Source organism: Sebastes umbrosus, chromosome 13 (genome assembly GCF_015220745.1).
Source record: "Sebastes umbrosus isolate fSebUmb1 chromosome 13, fSebUmb1.pri, whole genome shotgun sequence".
NCBI classification, from domain to species: Eukaryota; Metazoa; Chordata; class Actinopteri; order Perciformes; family Sebastidae; genus Sebastes; species Sebastes umbrosus.
Window position 1 is genome coordinate 15,988,594 of NC_051281.1, and position 19,257 is coordinate 16,007,850.

Consider the following 19,257-nt stretch of genomic DNA (forward strand, 5'->3'; position numbering starts at 1 on the left):
TCAGTGAAAATCATAATGTAATCTTTTCACATTGAACCAATTGTTCATTTAATTACAGTGTTTGGCTACAATTAAATGAATTGGTTTTGTCAGGTTTCTGTTCATTCTAGGAATGGTTTCACAGTGATCTTTCTGGGCCAGTATGTTATATTAATATATATTTATATATACCTTTAGTCCCATGCTTGCGGCATGGCTCTATGTTCGTCTGTCGTACGGTCCACTATTTTGGTCCAGACCAGTGCCTGAATTGGACCAAAAAAAGAGTCAGGACCCTAATTCAGCAGTTGCACTCATCTTGGATATATTTATATATAGTACTTTGGTTCATGACCAAATACCTGCAAAACTAATGACATTAGATCAGCCTCAGCTGTACTTTGTGTTTAGTTTAGTGCTAATAACCAAATGCTAACACTAAGTCTGTCCTCGACCAAAGAACATCTTAGTCGACTAATCGGTCGTTTTTGTCTTAGTCGACTAAGATATCTTTAGTGGATAAGTCATTTTTTAGGCTTTTTTTCATGCTGAATGACTTATTACATATTTCTAAGAAACTTATGAGCACCTTTCTGGTAAACACAAGATTTAAAGTGGCGCTTTTTTTGTGATTCTTTGTGGAAAAACTCAGTTTTACAGATCTGTCGATGAAATCAACTAACCGATTAGTCGTCAAAATCGACTAAGAGGGGGGCAGCCATAGCTAACACGCTAAACTAAGACAGTAAACATGGTAAACATTACACCTCCTTAGCATCAGCATGTTAGCATTCTGACATTACCATTTAGCTCAAAGCACCACTAGCCACTAGCATAGCTGCAGACTGTTGTTTCTTTAGATATAATGATGTTCATATATGGAGAGCATTATCATCAAAACGTTACATTTATGTTTTCCTGTTGTGTGTTTATTGTTTAGGCTGAAATCCTCAGTGTCCTCAGCCACCGTAACATCATCCAGTTTTACGGCGCCATTGTTGAGGCTCCCAACTATGGAATTGTCACCGGTAAGATTATTTAAAGCCTTCATATTGACCGTGTCATAAATACAGTATGTCTCAGTGATAATCAGTGTACTGTACACCGGAGCTGCCGGGCTACATCCTGATAGAAAACGCAGCAGCTGAATCTGTTTGCATCAGCTGCAGTTTGCTCAACACTGAATGGTGCAGAGGTTTCTATGGGAGCGTTAGTGAATGCCAGAGGGTTCAGGAAGTGCACACATTGATACAGTAGCTGTGTTTTTGTGTGTGTTTAGGTTAGAGGCTGAGAAGAATAACGCTCCTGTAGCGTGGGGCCCTCGATCGGTGCCTCTGCACAAACTTTCACTTTACTGTGGAGATGTAGTTTAAGTTTTATTGTATTTTAAACTCTCTCTTCTGCTGCTGTTTTGTGTTTCTTACTGTTATAGTATAAAGTACACCAGGGTCGGCGCCAGAGTATTAGGGGCGGACAGGCTCGCACGCACGCATACACATGCTATTATGTCCACAAAAAACAGGTTATAAACTAACACCGTGTCCTAACTGGATGAGAGCATCCGACTGTGGTGCCACATCACGCATCGGACGCTCTCTGTCCACACTGAATACGTTAAATCTGCACTTCTGTTACGTCATGTAAACAAACCATGTACATATCTGCTGTGAGCTCCATATCAGACTGGAGCTGGAGACGTAACCACTTCAAAGATGGGTTATTTGTTATCTTCCTACGTTTGTAGCCTGCTTTTTAATCAGAAAACACACGTTTTATATTGTGATATTTACTGGAAATAACATACGATATAGCCAAGAGCAGGTAGGTTGTTATCTAGCGATCTTCTCCAGCCAGCTGACACCTAAATGGTTTCTGTAGTAAAGTGAGGAGGTGTTGTAGGCTACAGATAACTCCTCAGGCACGCCCTGTGTCATGCTCGTGCCAGGGTCAAAATGTGCACACAGACAGGTGCCGAGATAAACAGGGAGTTAAACAACACATTAATCCAACACAATTTAAGTTAATAAAGACTAAATGTGGATGTTTCGCTCACCAGTTATTGTCCCTGATCAGCCTGCTGTATAACGTAACATTAGTCAATTGTTTTATTCCACGATACTGCATCTTCTGTGCTCGCAGCCAGTTAGGACACTAACAATAAAAAAACAATGTAATCAAGCCCAAGTACATGTCGTAGTTGTTGCAAAATGCAAAACTAGCACTGTTTTGTGCTTTATTTTGCATTGCAGTGTTAAGTCCTTAACTTAATTTTACTTATAGCCTAGCTGTAAAAGTATTTCAGTTTAGTTTTTTTGTCAGGAGAGAATTCAGCTGAGTGGGCAGAGTGACCTTTTTGGACGGGCCTGGACCACCTTAACGCCGACGCTGTCCTACACTTTTATGTTATATGAGTTATGTGAATGTTGTTGTGCTGTTCACTGTACGAATGATGCCCGAAATCACAGGTTAATGATAATCAACTACACAGGTAGCATATAGTTTATGTAGTTAGGGCTGCAACTACCAATTACTTTTCCAATTATGATTAATCTGTCAATTACATCCAATGTCAAATACAGGCGAAAATGACAAATAATAATAATAATAATAATAATAATAATAAAGAAATTAGTGGCCAATATCCACCACAGATTTTATTTATTTGCACAATTATTTGGATATAAAATACATACAATAGGACGATTTCAGTGCAGGAGAGGAAAGAAGCCTGTAAGGCTTATTTAAAGTCCTCCCCTATTTAAACAAATAAAAAAATGACATTAATACTCTTCTAAAGCAAAACTAAACAACAAACAAATAAAGAACACATAACACAAAAATATCTATAAACACAAAAACTCACACGCAAGCATAAACAGTAGTAAAATAAAAAAATATATATAATGATATAATATAATAATAAAAAATAAAAATCACAATTTCCCAACCCAAGATGTCATCTTAAAATTCCTTGTTTTGTCCGACCAATATTTGAATATTTGAAAGATATTCAATGATATAATAAACTGGAAACAGCAAACGTTTGATATTTGAAACTTTATAAATGAATTTAAACAATTAAGTGATTTAAAAAAATTGTTGGCCATTTGTTTTTTCTGTCAATCAATTAATCAACTAATTATTTAAGCACTATATGTAATTGAGATTTCATTTGCATTTGCTCAAATGAAGATAAAAAAAGCAAATCAAACAAAACTCTTTTCATTGAAACATCAGAGCTCCAGCAGTACAGATAGCTCAGCCTACATGTAGATAGGAAGTTATAGGCCCTTAACGTGTTTACTCACTCTACATCAAGAAGCCTCTTGGTGAGGATGAAGAAATACCACTTCTGTTTGTCAGAGCTAATATTAAAATGTCTGTGGCATTCAGGGATTACTGAAACATTGTGACTCAAGTCATAAAATTGTAATGTCTTGTCCACAAAGATCGCCGTCTTTCCAGGAGTTGAGCACACTGTCAGTGAAAGTCGTAGCAGCCGCCTCAAATCCTGAACAGGGAGACTACACACAACATCCCACAGCGCAGCTCAAACACATACAAGACGTTCTTTGTTCCGGCGAACAATGAAACCGATAAATAAAAGAGCCCATAGTTCACATTTGTCCTCAGTAAATCAAATATCTTCATGGGGTGTTATCTAATGCAGTAAACTGAGATCTGTTTCTTTCCCACAACCCGTTGTGTTGTTACATTACATTAGAGTTATTGACAGAATCTTAAGTCTAAAGCACCTCAGAATAAATGCATTCAAACTCCAGAAGAACAAGAGCTTTGGCTTCCTAAACACACAAGCATGTGTTGATATGAGGCTATGTGGAGGGTTAAAGGTGAATGATAAACACTGAGAGGTCGTGGTTCTGCTTTTTCTTTAAAGACGTTATAGAAAGATTTGTTGGTCTGTCTATTTTGCATTTCTATTTTTCTACTGTAAACTTCCCTGTCATTTACATCCGGGTCTATATTTTGCTCCACATCACACCCACTGAAATGTTTCCTGTGTGACACATCCATCGTTGGCGTGATGACATCATCATCTCAGGTCAAGTCCATAACCTCAGTGACGTGAGATTTGTGTTTGTAAAAATTTCCATCACGATGCTGAAATAATTGTACTTTTATTGAGCAATGGACATTACAGTATTATGAAACCTCACATTGTACAATATGACACAGTTACAACATTGGGCAACTGCTGCCACTATAGAGTTTCCCATCTTACATTCACACAGCTGCTCCATGTCCTGCAGGTGTTTATCCGCCAACTTACTGTGGAGGACAGAGCCTGCCAAAATAAAAATAAATAAATGAATGAATAAATAAAAAAACAAATACGTGAATTAATAAATAAAAACATTTTAAATGAATAAAAAATTTAATAAATAAATAAATACATTTAAGTTAATACAAATAAAGAAATAAATAATTGAACAAATAAATAAATAAATTAATACATTAATTAATAAATAAATACATTTTAAATGAATAAAAAATAAACGCAAAAATAAATAAATACATTTAAGTTAGTAAAAATAAATAAATAAATAGATAAATAAAAGGGGAAATTAAATATAATATTAGATAAATAGGGGAATTAATACAAAGGTGCATAAATACGAAGCAAATCAAAACAGAAATATCAATTCATGACACATTTTATAAATTAATTAATGCCGACATTTATTTTTAATATTATTTTGGTACATTTTATATTAATGTATTTATTGAGTAATTTATTCATTTATTTATTTTATTATTTATTTTTAAGTCAACACTCAATTTACCAGATCCAGTTTGTCTGAACCAATCCGACAGCATCCAATCAAGTTGCAGGAGAAAACCATAAAGAACTAACGTTACGTTATTGAGCAGCAGTTAGGAAAAAAATCGTATATGTACAAAAAGTACGCGGTGGTCAACAGAAAACATGAGGTTCGAAAATTACAGACGGAGACGCAAATGGCATTACATTGCTGAAGAGCACATTATGACTTGTTTAGGACTCAAAACTCACTGGGACTTGACTTGGGACTTGACTTACGACTTGTCAGTCTTGACTTGGGACTTGAGTGCAAAGACTTGAGACTTACTTATGATGTACTTGTGACTTGTAAAACAATGACTTGGTCTGTCCTCTGCCTTGCAATGTATCTCACAGGTGAATGTACCTTTACCCTGAAACAATAACTAACCGTACTGTGATTCATCAGTTTTACGAGGCAGCTGAGTGACAGCAGATCTCGTTAAACTCATGATGCAGGTTAACAAGCAGGTTTCTCAGATAGCTTGTAGATATTGGCTGCCAGAAAGAGGGAACTGCCCGGCCTCATGATGTATGTCAACAGACAGAGGAAATTTATAACAGAGCTGATGAATGTGGACATGGCATGGTCAGGATGGCCATAAACATCTTTTCCTGTATCTGGTGCTAATTAGATTCTGCTTTGATAAACAGAGACATCGACCAGCTCCTTGACAACAACAAAACCTTTTCTCTTTCACAGCTGCAAAATACTACAGCGGCTGCTGAGGTGCCATGAACTTTTCATTTTTAGTGATCACAACTTCATATGCTTTCACTTAACTCATAATGATCACTGGTTGTTTCGTGTCTAAGTCATGTGACTCGAATCCTCACCCCAGCTGCTTTGTTGTTTCACACAAACTGATTAAAACTCATCAATGACACTAGACTAAATGGATGAGACGAAAACGAAAGTGCAGTTTACAACAGAGCCACATATTATCCGTGGAATGTGGATGAATGCATTACAGTAATCACATGAGCCCACAAGTCTTCACTTGCACACACAGGTGAAGTCAGGTGAGCTTTATTTGTACAACTGCTGTCAGCCAGCTTTTGCTACAATGCAAATAAAAAAAGCCATACAAAATTCATAATAATAAAAAAACATTGGTGTATTTTATGATTGTTAATTAGACTGCTGTCTTGGCGCCTGTGCATGTTTACACTGTGGTGGTACATGATTGGGTTATTATCGTTATTATGCACAAACAGAGGTTTCCTGCTGTTTTAGCTGGTATGATAGAGCTTGTTTATCTTTATTCAGGCACTTTACCTCACACGATGTCTGTCTACAGATAGCAAAAATGTTGATCTGCCCGTTCTACTTATCTTTGTTGTTTAATCAAAGCTTTATCTGTATGTGCTGGACAGTTTTGTGAGGGTGGGCTACATGGTTGAAAGTCATGAAGGGCCCCATTCAAAGTGCATTAAACTTTAGAAAACAGAGCAGAAAGGCTGTTAATTTGTGTTTTAGATAGAGTTGATTAGCCAAGCTGATAACACGTGGGCTCCTGAGGGAGCAGTGTTCAGTTACGCTGTGATAAATTGAGCTCATCCACAGCGGCAGGTCAGTGACAGGAGCAATCTGTAAACAAGACGCTGTCAGCTGGCTTCCAGGAGTCCTCTGGCAGAATTTCAATTTCCAATTGTTTTCACGTAATGCTCTCACATACTGCACTCACATGTACAATGCAACGCCTCAAGAGAGCAGTTTTGTCCATGTAAGATAGTTCACCATCACAAACTGTCAAACATAATGACATTTGTCCACAGAGTATGCAAGCGGTGGAGCGTTGTATGATTACCTGTCCAGCGCTGAGAGTGAGGAAATGGACATGGGGCAGATCATGAGATGGGCTGCAGAGATCGCCAGAGGTAAATGTGACAATTATTTTATCTTCTTGATTATATCAGTAAATAACAGCTAGAGAATCGTACCTGCCGATAACAGTGTCTTTGTTTTAATTAATTAATTGGAAACCTTCATTTTTGCAGGGGAAAGTCATTGAGAGCAAGCAGAGTTTTACAAAATATCAATAGGTTACACACATAATTCATGATGATAAAATCCAACTGAACAACTAATTTATACTAAATGTAGACAACGGTTGTAATATGACAAATAAAATATGAGAAAGACAGCAGCTAGAATTCAAAGGCTGGTGCGATATGTTTTGTGTCAGGGTTTTATAAATGAAAACAAGGCAGTGCTGCTTGTGTCTATAGAGATGTTTTGTTTGCATAGCAAACAGTTATAATAAAACTGTGATATATGCTTATAAACTATGCCAGCAATGTCAATAGTTACACGAAATAAAGCCTGGAACAATTGTTTACTACCTTCTTCAGTAAAACATTTTCTGTTTCTGTATAAAAGTCAACTTTGAATTTAAGCTTCTATGTCTCTTCCTTGAATATGACCCTAAAAGACAGCTTGATATCTACCCAAAAGTCAAGATACTTTGCAATTTTATAAACATTCAAAATATTGTGAATAAATGGAAAAAAAGATTGAGAAAAGCACAAAGATTCTCTATTTTGAAATATTCGTTTTATACAAGATTTAGATTGATGAGTGATTTTTGGATGCAATCAAAACTGAGCCGCAAATTATTAAGCACAAGATCAATTTTTTCTACATTTGTCCATCATATATAGTAGTACAGGCCTATCCAACTGTCAACCCGTGGGCGTTTCCTGCCCTTAAACAACCTCAAACATCATTTATAATTAGGAAACAAGAAACAGCCACGGCTGGGAAAGTACTCAAAGTTTTACAAAAAATGTTTGGCTCCTGGCTCAAGTCCGCACTCGTTGCAGTCATTATTGATGTTCACACTGATGAACAGTGTGTGTGTGTGTGTAGGCACTCTAGGTCTACTTTTACATGGAAATTTAAATAAACAGGAGTCAATGACACTTGTTATTGCTCATTAGTAAAATCCTAATAGTATACATTTACACTCAAAACAGCCCTCGGTCTCCCTCATCGCTCTGCACATACAACATTTCAAACAGGATGAAAGATGCATTATTTTCCCTGTGATTGATCAGAGCCACCAGTGTATACGGTATATGTAAGTTTCCAGTGATCTGCCTCCGATAAACATCTCTTTATTTCTGTTTTAGGAATGCACTATTTACATTCAGAGGCCCCCGTCAAGGTGATCCACAGAGACCTAAAGTCCAGGAATGGTAACTGATTTGATTTCTAGAATATTTTTATGTGTCCCAAATTATATGATTTTGTTTATACATGAATGCTATATATTCTTTAAAGTGAATACACACTTTTATTTTCTCTTCCAGTTGTTGTGGCAGCAGACAAAGTTCTCAAGGTGGGTTTTCATCATGACTTATAACCTGTAAAGTTTCATCTCAGATACATTTTGTTGCACAATAAGCGCTCTTTAATGAGGTGATATTGTCTGGTAGCTGAATGTTTCATCGATGAATTTGAGAGGAATATGAGCATGAAATACTGGTACGTTATTTACCTACAGTATGTGGACACAAGAGGGCAGTGACTAACTTAGCATGTACTGACAGCATCACAGCATATGAGACTAGTAGAAAGGAGATTTAACAAGAACTCCTCACAATATATTGTACATTTTATTTGAAAGAGAGATAGTATAGTATGAACAACTATTCAAGAACTCCAGACATATTCTGAAGCCTCTTTTGTATGTATCTGATGTATCATAGAGACAAGAGCATAATGTGCCAAATTGCAGTGATGAAAATAGCAATTGAGCCCAGGCCTTAATGATGTGATTACAGTACAGTAGAAACCCACATTTGTAGCATTTACTAACACCAGCATCACCACCAGATGCACACTTGCAGATTATTATAGACACAAATCTGCATTGCTAGTTTGATTAGTGCATAATAAGTACATTGTTATATGGATGGTGGTTATGGATACCAAAAACAAACATTTAGATTTAGTTGCAAAGATAATCTCAACTCTGTTTTTTGTCACTTCAGATCTGTGATTTTGGGGCATCCAAGTTCCTGACCCACACAACGCACATGTCCTTGGTGGGCACGTTTCCCTGGATGGCTCCGGAGGTGATCCAGAGTCTGCCTGTGTCTGAACAGTGTGACACTTTCTCCTACGGTGTGGTGAGTGACAAGAAGGGAAGGAGGGGAAAGCAGCAACCTCATAACGCTGATATAAGTTTTACATTTTAGATTCTATTGATCATTGTTTTGGCGCTTATTGTCTTCGTCAGGGTAAGAGCCAGCAATCATCGGACTGACATATAGTGTCTAGGACAGTTGCCCTTGTTCTTATAATTAAAGAGGACCCATTATGCTTTTGTTCTTTTCCTCTTTCCTTTAGTATGTTATATAGTTTTTTCTGCATGTAAAAGGTCTACAAAGTTACAAAGCCTTAAGTCCACGCCAAAGAGAGTTAGGCCCCGATTATACAGAGTGCATTTTAGCAGCCTGGGGCAGCTTTTAATTGTAATTGTAATAATTGTTTTCAATGCGATTGAAGCATTTTGCGCGCTGCTTTTGCGTTGCCTAACGCCTCACGTTTATCCGCTCTGTGCACCTCGCGTTTATACAGGAGTGCCCTGAATGCCTCGAGTTGAAAATAATTCAACTTAGAGCGGAGAAGCGCCCGTCTTCAGTGTTTTTTTCTCATTGTGGTGACTTTTACTGGATACCCTGGATTAGTGTGATACTTGAGATACTTGAGCACTTATTTGGTGGTTGCCTACATAGCAACATAAAATAAAAACGCTCTGTCTAATCGGGTAGCAAAAAGGCAGTGCATTTTGCCTCGTGTTTTGATCAGGACCTTACTTCTCCCCCACAGAAACACTGCTCCTGAACTGGCTAAAAACGCCTAGCTTGAAGTCCAGCCTTTCTTCCGTAACGTAGTGACGTCACCAAGTAACACATTTGTATAATACCTGCCTAGTTTGGCATGCCTCAAACAAAGCTAGTTAAAGTGGAGCTTGAGAAGAGTCTGAAGAGTTTGGTTCGGTTGACCAATCAGAACGTTGAAGCATGTACACATGATCTAGTGGAAACCCAAAATACAAGTATGCAACTGAAAATAAGCACAATAGGTCCCCTTTAAGAGTACCAGCTACCAATTTAGAGCTCCAGAGGTCCAGAGTCTACTTTCCGACTAATCGACAAGCAGTTTTGATGGAGTATACTGGCCCCTTTAGACTGCAAAAAGTTACTGTCAGCTTCTTTAAATTTGACTTTTTATTAAGAATTTTTTGACTCATGAGTCAAAGTTTAGGGCCGTTCCTAAGACCATTTCTTTGATGTCTGTCATTTCTTTCTCAGTTATTCTACAAATAGTGTCATCAAATCCAGTGAAAATGTATTCATCATGGCACATCAAAGATCAAAAAACGAACAAGAACAGTGAGACTCACAGCCTGACCCATTTATAAACTTTAGTTTTTAAAGGAAAGATTTGACCGACAATAATACTTTTTATTTCTGTCTTAAAAGACAAACCTGTGTTAAATTGAATCAAATAAGTTCAATGCATTTGTAGGAATTGCATTGAAGTCACTCACGGCTCAAAAAACAACAACTGTCAGTCAACCAGTCCCTCTGTTATTTTCTTTTCTACATTTTTTTCTCTGCTTAAGTGGAAAGTAGAAGTTATTTTGACCTTTGCAGAAGTAACTTTCTGTGTCTTTCTTCTTCCGGAAACTTGAAGTGAAGTTGCTGACTAAAGACTTTTGGGAATAGTTTCAAAATGGAAACCAGTTACCAGCCTAAAAATGGCAGTTCCTATAATACAAGAGTAAATTTCTGATATAAATTCATAATAATATGTGTCCTCAGATATACAGTAGGTAGGATTTTACAAGCTAAACAGACAATATTTATGATTGCAATGAGTGCTTCCTATGTCAGAGGTACTGCAAAATGATTGCAGAGTTACAGTAAGGATGCAGACACTTTTCTGAGGAGCTGATTTCTGCAGTTAAATACATACAGTACATGTAATGAGAGGCAGCTGGCGAGTGCAGAAATATGGTACACGACATATACAGTAGAGCCCTTACGTGTTTGAAAAATGACTCTCCTTCACCTTTTCACGATCTAATTTTTCAAACATGTCGACGCAGGTTGTTATTTCTGAGACTGCTGAATACCAACTGAGAAGCACCTAAATTATCAAGGGAGTACTGTTATTGTACTTCAGAAATCACAGCAGCCTTTAATCGTTGTTGGAAATCTAAAATTCATCTTTTTGTCTATTATGTATGTTTCATTTGGTCTCCAAGAAAGAAAGAAAAGTGTTTTTAATGTTTATTTGTCTATGAATGCACATGCTGTACAAACAGATAAAAACTACTTATATAATATTTATGTATTTACACCTTTAGTGAAAGCCAACCTAGAGGGGCAAAGTAGAAGATTTATAGATGCTGTGCATGTTGACAAAGCATACACATACTGTATGTGTATAATTGTACACTATTATAACTTGTTTGTTTACTGACCTTGGCTCTTGACTTCTGTGGCAGGTGCTTTGGGAAATGCTCACCCGTGAGATTCCTTTCAAAGGCCTGGAAGGTTTACAAGTGGCCTGGCTCGTGGTGGAGAAAAACGAGGTACTGTAGTGTGTAATTACCTGTACAATATATACCGTATACAGTATTCACACTTGGAACTGGGGAATCATTATTATCCAGTTAAATAAACTTCCTTCCTATTTTAGTTCTATATTAATAGTAGATAGTAGAGTAGAGTATTACAGATCTATAATATATATATATATACAGTACATATGTATATATGAGGTACTTATCCATAGTCAGTGTATTACCTACAGTAGATGACGGTCAGCACGCCCCCGGTTTGGAGAAACAGACAGGAGTTACCGCATGGAAACAAAGCAATGTGCTGCTGTGGATGGAGCTGATAGCAAAACATATTTTAGCCATTTTTATTTTCACAGTTTTATCTTGCCGTCAGACAGAACTGAAAGTGAAAGTGTCACAGCATCTCAGCACAAGGTAGCAGGAGGCAGGACGAGAGAGGAGGCGGAGGATTTGGTGTCAGAGCGAAAAACAAAAGCACCTATTTGGCAATATTTCGGATTTAAGTCCAATGCTATAAGGGAACCATAATGTTAATGAGGCAATCTGTAAATGTTTGGTATGAAGCCGTGCGGAGGACAGCCGGTGAGTTACAGCCGGTGTGCGCAGCGAAGTCCGAAGAGGTCAAACACACATCCATCCAACGTTATGTTATGACTTGATCCCATCTCCCAAATTAGAGCTCCAGATGTCTACAATCCGACTATTCGACAAGCAGTTTTGTATAGTATACTGGCCAATTTAGACTGCAAAAAGTTACTTTAGCTTGTTTATACAAAGTTACTCAGTTTTACTTTTTAACTAAGAATTTTTTGACTGATGAATCAAAGTTTAGGGCCGTTCTTAAGACCATTTCTTTCTCAGTTATTAGTTATTAGTAAGCGCTCTACAGATATCGAATGTCATCTTTTCTTGTAAAATGTCTGGTGTAATCGGTAACATCGGTGTTTGTCACAAGTTTATTAACCGATGGGGGCGTGCTGACCGTCATCTACTGTAGGTAATACACTGACTATGGATAAGTACCTCATACAACCCCACTTCAAAACACCCGAACTATCCCTTTAACTCTCAGCAAGAAAGTGAATAAGCGTATATGTTCCAAAATGTCAAACTATTCCTTTAAATCAGCAGCTCATCCTACATCTGACTGTGTGTGTTTCAGAGGTTAACCATCCCGAGTGGCTGTCCTGCCAGCTTTGCTGAGCTCATGAGGAACTGCTGGGCAACAGAGCCAAAAGTGAGTGATCCGCTCAGTCGCATTAGCATGCAAATTGACAACACATGTATGCTTTCATTTGGATCATACAGAGAAAATGTTTGTGTGTTGATTTAGGAAAGGCCAATGTTCAAGCAGATCCTCTCTACTCTGGAGTCCATGTCTAACGACAGCCAACTTCCTCAACAGTGCAACTCTTTCCTTCACAACAAGGCTGAATGGAGGTAATGTGATTCTCCCAAGCCCAGTAAATGTATTTATAACTCTCTTTTTTTCACCAATATACTGCCTCAGCCTAAGGAAATGTGCAACTGTTTTCAAAGAATGATGTGGAAATGTAGCTGATGGGGGCCATGAAATACAAAAAAGGACTTGAGATCGTGCATATAGATCTTTAATAATTACACTGATAGCTACATAAAGGCATGAAAACCTCCAAAGAATCATCCATCTGGATATACTTCCTCTCTTTACCCATAAGGCCCTAAAAATAATCACCATCTTTTTCAAGTAGAAGTGTTTAATTGGGTTGTATGAGCAGCTGGAGGTTTGGTGGTGTTCAGCACAGCCTGAGTCTCAGCTGTTACTTTATTCTCTGTCTGCCTCTCTGCGGGGCTTGTCTGTGCTCTGAGGTTTTTCCCTCAGAAGTTGTGCTGGTGGCATCATGTCCAGGCAGCCATCTGCAGGTGGAGCAGGTCGGAGTGAATCTCGCTGCTGGAAAACAGAAACCGAGAATGTGTGACACAGAAAGACGCATTTGTCTTCGCAAGAGGTTTGATAGTATAAGCATTAGCTGGCTGAAAGTGGAAGGAGAGGCTTGTGGGTAATCAGAGCAGGAGGTAGCTTCACCAGAGAGGGCGCAGAGATGTTATGTTGGCCTCAGAGCAGTGAGATCTGACTGATCTCTTGTTACTATTTCTCTCAGTTAGCTCATTTGCATTGCCGCAGAATTACCAAGAAATAGATAGAGCATATAGTGCAAACTTAAAAGTGCACTGTACATAGTTTTGTACAAACAAAGATCAAATGTCAAACTCTGAGAGTGTAATAGTCAAAAGCATCTGATATAGTTGAATGGTTGCTCTGTCTTACAACCAGTAAATTAATATATTGTGTTGTGTGATCTAATTATCTGTCCAAGAAGTAAATATAGACTGAGCCACATTAGTTAAATATCATGTTACACTCTGTATCAGACCAGTTTGGACAGAATAAGAACGGACTTAGTAAAAAATAGACTTCTGCAGTGTACAGGGCGATGTGAAATCCCAAAACCTTTGTTAGGAAAGTGGGAGGAAAGAGAGCAAATTATTTGGGAAGTTGAGCAAGAATAGGAATTGTTTGAAGTGGGGAGCGTTGGGTTGGAGGATCCGGAGGACCGGGAGGAGTAAGGATGGGCTTTCCTGCCTCTTGTGTTTATGAACAGAAAGTGTGAGAACTAAGTTTTTGTTGGGCAGAAGCTCAGCATGGATTTCCACGACACACTGTGCAGCCCCACCTGCTGGGCAAAACAAACTTCCCCCAACGTGAAGTGAACATGAGACATTGTTCTGTTCTTGGCATTAGAAGCTTCAGACACAGACTAATCACCTTCTGACTGCAGGGCATCACTGGTGTTGTTTACAGTTTTATTCGTCTTACAACTTTAACCTTTTCACAGTATGTTTTCAATTCGTAAAAAGTTAATTATAATCTTTTTGGTTGCTTAAAAATGTCTTATTCAGCATTCGATTGTCCTCTCGTGTCTCTTCTGGTTGCAATAAACCAAGATGGCAACGGCCAAAATGCCGAACTCGAGGCTTCAAACCAGTAGTTCACAAACCAATGGGTGACGTCATGGTGACTACATCCACTTCTTATATACAGTCTATGGTTGAAACACATTAATGAGTCACAGCGTTGCACTGGATGACACATTCCTTCATTTCAGTCAACACTGTAGTTTACTGAGTCAATCCCACCTACACATCCTGCTGCAAAAATTGTCTGTAGGGCACCAAATGTGTATTAATCCGCAACTGAAAATAGTTCCCAACAAATGCACTATTTGGTCCTGTTTGAGACATTTTGCTAAAAACTACCGTTCCCAGCTGTTTTAGGACATAAGACAGCCTTTTTAAAAATATATATATTTGCGACCCATAAAGATTTACCTTTTTATAAGGAAGAAATAGGCTTGGAGCTGAGTACCACAGACAGGGTAGGGAAGTTAGAAAGCATTAAGAGACGGACTAATGCTGAGTGTCCATATAGCGTTTTCTTTTCTGAGCGCCAGCGCCTTTTTTCAACACATTGATGGTTTTGGTCTTTTTTATGGGATTTGTTGATAAAAAGAAAAACATGTTATCATGGCTTTAACATATGGAAAATATTCAATGTGGAGATATTTGGTGAGTTGTTGACATTGTTCTGTTACTGTATACTGCAGGTATGAGATTGAAGCAACACTTGAGAGACTTAAGAAGCTGGAGAGAGACCTGAGTACCAAAGAGCAGGAGCTGAAGGAGCGAGAGCGCCGCCTAAAGATGTGGGAGCGCAAACTCATCGACCAGTCCAACACCCCGGTGAGTTCCTCATTATCTCCTCTCCACCTTGGTCCACCTTCACCCTCAGGACAGCCGCCACCAACTGTCATAGGGTCACAGCAGCAGCAGCAGCAGCACATCACGTTACTGTTACACTGCTGTTCACATGTTTCCTCAGTCCCACTGGGAGAGGGACAGAATTCCCCTGATCCTCCTCTGGGGCGACATGGAAATGGGAAAGCAGTGAAATGAAAATAAAAAGTGTGGAATGAGAAGTGAAGGGAAAAGCACATTATGAGAACATTATGCGCAGTGTATATTATTGGCACTACTTCATTTATGTGCAGTGTAGTGCATGGTTGACCTACAAGTACATTTGCATCATGATGCACAGAGTGAATGCTGCATTTCTCACTAGAATTCATATTGAATTGGGAGCGTTGCAGAACTGCAGTTCACACAGCTTTGCTGTTGGCTTTTGTTTCCTTGCATTGCATGCAAATGACACAACAGATTATATCACTGTTTTCACTTTGTGTTCCTGTGAACGAAACACGGTTGTTTTCCTCAAAATCGTGTGTGACCGAATGCCACAGTAGTGTACAGTATAGACAACTTGAACACCTTTGGATCGAGTACACTGAAATCACTTCCTGTGTTTCCTTTCTTTTTCTATCCTCCACTTATTCTTTCTTTTCCATTTCTTCTTGGTTCGTGGGTTAAAATTGTCCACTTTTTTTTATTTACAGTTATTTTGTGGTTTGAAACTGATTACTTACTTCCTTTTCTTTTCTATCCTCTCTTCTCTTCTTTCCCTCCTCTCTCCACTGTTTCTGCCTCTCAGCTCCTCTTACCTGTGGCAAAAAAGATAAGCGCTAAGTCGTTCTATCGGTCTAAGACGGAGGAATCAAACAGTTCACAGATGTCATGTCAGATCACAACCTCTGGTAACAAGGAGGTGAATCTGCAGTCCGTGATGAAGGGCTTTGAGGACATGTTTTCCTTGGACTTTGGCCGGCCCGTCCTGCACTCGGGCATGCAGGTCAACATGCAGGCCAGGCAGAACTCCTCCGTGTCGAGCTGTGTCAGAGAAGGACACAAAATCAACACGACTCTGGGGAAGGGACGCTTCACTTGGTCTGACGACAGTGAATAAAGCTCTCCAACGCTCTGTGTCGCCACAGCTGCATCTGTCAAATACTGTAATCTCACTTAATGCATTATTGGTGTTGTGGAAGCTCTATTTCATAATGAATTGCTTGTTAAGTCATGATTATTTTGATAATTTCAATAATCATGAGAAACACCAGAAACATATCTTGGCTTCCTGTTTCTTCTGCTTTCAAGTTGTATTAAGAAATGTAGCACCGAGATATTATAGAATATATTTGTAGCCCTCCACCTATGGATATTATGGATGTCATTTACCGTATGCCTAATGTACTGGATGTATAGTGCCATGCTGTGAAGAAAGAGCCACACGAGCCAGTTGCTTAGAGAAGGCCAGGCTTTTATGATGAAGTGACATTTTGCTGACATTAAGATTGGCCAATTTGTTCTGGATGTGGTGGAGTGCAGTTGTTGAGACGCAGTCTCTTACCAGGATGAGAAAGTACATGTTTTTTCCTCTGACTGACCCGGGTTCAAAACAGCAGGATAGGGACTTTGCTGTGTGACTGTCAGCTTCATTCTCTCATTTTACGTTTTACTTTTCAAGACAGGCTTCTTGCTTAGGCCTGACAAGATTTTAAAAATTAAGAAATAATGAATAATAACAATTAGGATTGGATATGGATTTTTTTCAGCCGATACTGATAACCATTAATTACCTGCTTCTGTAAACCGATACCAATAAGATCATTTTACATTTTTGTATTTTAAAGTGAAGTTCATAACCGGTAGTTAATGCACACCTGAGGGTAAGAACAGCTAAGATATAGTGAGCAAAGATGGATGATTTAATATTCCATAGCTCTGACCTAACCAAATCTTACTGACATCACTATTTTTAACACAACAAAAACAAAGAACAGTTCTTCTTCTTCATTTCTTCATTTCTAGTAAAATGCATCAAAAACAATTGTATTGCAAATTGCAAATTGTGTTGACTTCCTCTGAAACACATCCACACCAGCAACGACATGTTTGGCTGCACTTGTTCTTCTTCTTTTCTGTGTTTATTGGCGGATCGCAAAACCAACTTTAAAAGTACATACCTCCACCTACTGTAGATAGCGCTTGTTAAAGGAGCAGTGTCTAGGATCTGGCGGTATCTAGCGGTGAGGTTGCAGATTGCAACCAACTGAAACTTCTCCCGTGTGCCAAGCGTGTAGGAGAACTGTGGTGGTCGACGCAAAAACGCTAATGGCCCTCTCTAAAGTCAGTTGTTGTAAAAGTACCGTAGGTCATTTGGAGCAGAGCCAGTGTGTAGAGTGTAGGCCTATGTGTACGCGGGAAGTGAGTGATGAAGCAAGAGAGAGAGAGTGGCGGTGACGGCAGTGAGTAACGTTATGGACTCCGGCCCAAGCAAGAAAAGTTAACAGAGTTTGGTTTGTCCGTTCTGGGCTACTGTAGAAACACGGCGGAGTCCATGGAGAGCTGACCTGCTCCCTACGTAGATATAAACAGCTTAAGGTAACGAAAACAAAACGATTCTTATTATCATCTGATTATACAGTAAAAGAAAACATACTTATTATATTATATTCCATTTCTGCCAATAGATCCCCCTAAATGTTACACACTGGTCCTTTAAGTTAATGAAAGCAATTATGCTTCGTATTATCAGCTGATAATTTATCGACTCTAATTTCCTTATGGGAATAATACATAATAATATAAATAATTTCCCATTATCGACCGATAATTTATTGGACCGGATATATATCCTGCATCCCTAAAAGGTTAAAAGGCCTCAATCAGAATTCACAGATTTGACCAAACATAGATTTTTACCCACAGGATCACACCATACGGTCCAACTGAATATTAGCCTCAAGACCTGCACTTTACAGTAGAGAAAATCGTATTAGCATTAGTGTTCAGTTAGGTATTAGGCTTCATCTGGGGGAAGGACATGCTTCCTTGAGCGTAGCACATTAAATTGTCCCCTTGGCTTGTTATCATCAGTCAGTCTCATGAGGACGTAATCCTCTGTATTCCTGTGTTGTTGCTTGTTAGCATCCTGCCATGAGCTAATATTCAAACATCGCCATCAAGCCCTATACACACACTAGACTAGACAATTAACACAGGCTCTTACCAATATTTACATTTCCCTGTGTGAAATGCAGACACTTCATAAACATCCAGCCTCCACACTTAAAGCTTTCACCAAAATCATATACAACCAGCAGCTTCTTGATGTGACTTATTTCCCTGGATCCTTCACTGTTTTCTTAATAAATCTTTCAACTCTCTGCTGATCTGTTTCATGAGAATTATGTTGTATTACTGCTATTATTACTAAACCTTTTATGAGAGAAGACAGAACAGAGCGCGACTGACACCGTTTTAATACGATTGTAAAATATATTGCTTCACTAGGCATTTATGTTGAGCTGTTTCTTGTGATATTAACTTGATGGCACTTTGTAACTCCCAGTATTCATGGTCTGGTTACCCGTCATCTACTTGCCACATGGGGGCAGAATTGTGTGAACTAAACCCAACTCAGAGTCTTTTTTCTCCCTGCAGATTCCACACACACATATCATAAACACAAAAACTGTGCTCCCCATTTTGAATTTGAGAAAAAAAGCATGGCAGCACATTTGTGAAATACAATATGCTGCTTGAAAAGTGATGTTAAGTCACTCCAATGAGACTTTGGCAGCGGCAGAGTGTTTCTGAATCTGTTTACTTCCGAACTGCAGCACTGGAGGAGGCGGAAAACGCTGCAGGGCTGAGTGGCTTTATGAGGCGGCGGGGCTGCACTGAATGTATGGCAGCGACTGTCTCTATTGAGACCGGCATTCAGCTCATAATCTGAGCTGTTATCAGATGTCGTGGGAAGAAGACAGTGAATGGGGGATTACTCATTCATTTAGTCATCTTTCCTCCAATTTTCCATTGCATTATTTCTGTCATTACACACCAGTCTCATGATCA

The 19,257-nt window shown here is 38.7% G+C and overlaps 1 protein-coding gene across 4 annotated transcripts in view; it reads left to right on the plus strand.

Moving 5' to 3' along the window:
• Nucleotides 1-19,257, plus strand: part of zak (sterile alpha motif and leucine zipper containing kinase AZK) — a 39,142-nt gene that overhangs the window by 3,871 nt on the left and 16,014 nt on the right. For 3 of the 4 annotated variants that reach the window (XR_005209524.1, XM_037789503.1, XM_037789504.1), the window contains 9 exons: nt 920-1,007; nt 6,581-6,682; nt 7,937-8,002; nt 8,117-8,145; nt 8,801-8,938; nt 11,329-11,415; nt 12,569-12,643; nt 12,740-12,846; nt 15,051-15,186. Coding sequence is in view for 3 of the 4 variants with exons in the window: in XM_037789503.1 (XP_037645431.1) it covers nt 920-1,007; nt 6,581-6,682; nt 7,937-8,002; nt 8,117-8,145; nt 8,801-8,938; nt 11,329-11,415; nt 12,569-12,643; nt 12,740-12,846; nt 15,051-15,186 (828 nt within the window). In the remaining variant the exon portion in view is untranslated. Of the gene's footprint in view, nt 1-919; nt 1,008-6,580; nt 6,683-7,936; nt 8,003-8,116; nt 8,146-8,800; nt 8,939-11,328; nt 11,416-12,568; nt 12,644-12,739; nt 12,847-15,050; nt 15,187-15,991; nt 18,573-19,257 lie in introns of those variants that run through there. The other variant, XM_037789505.1, reaches the window with a different exon arrangement.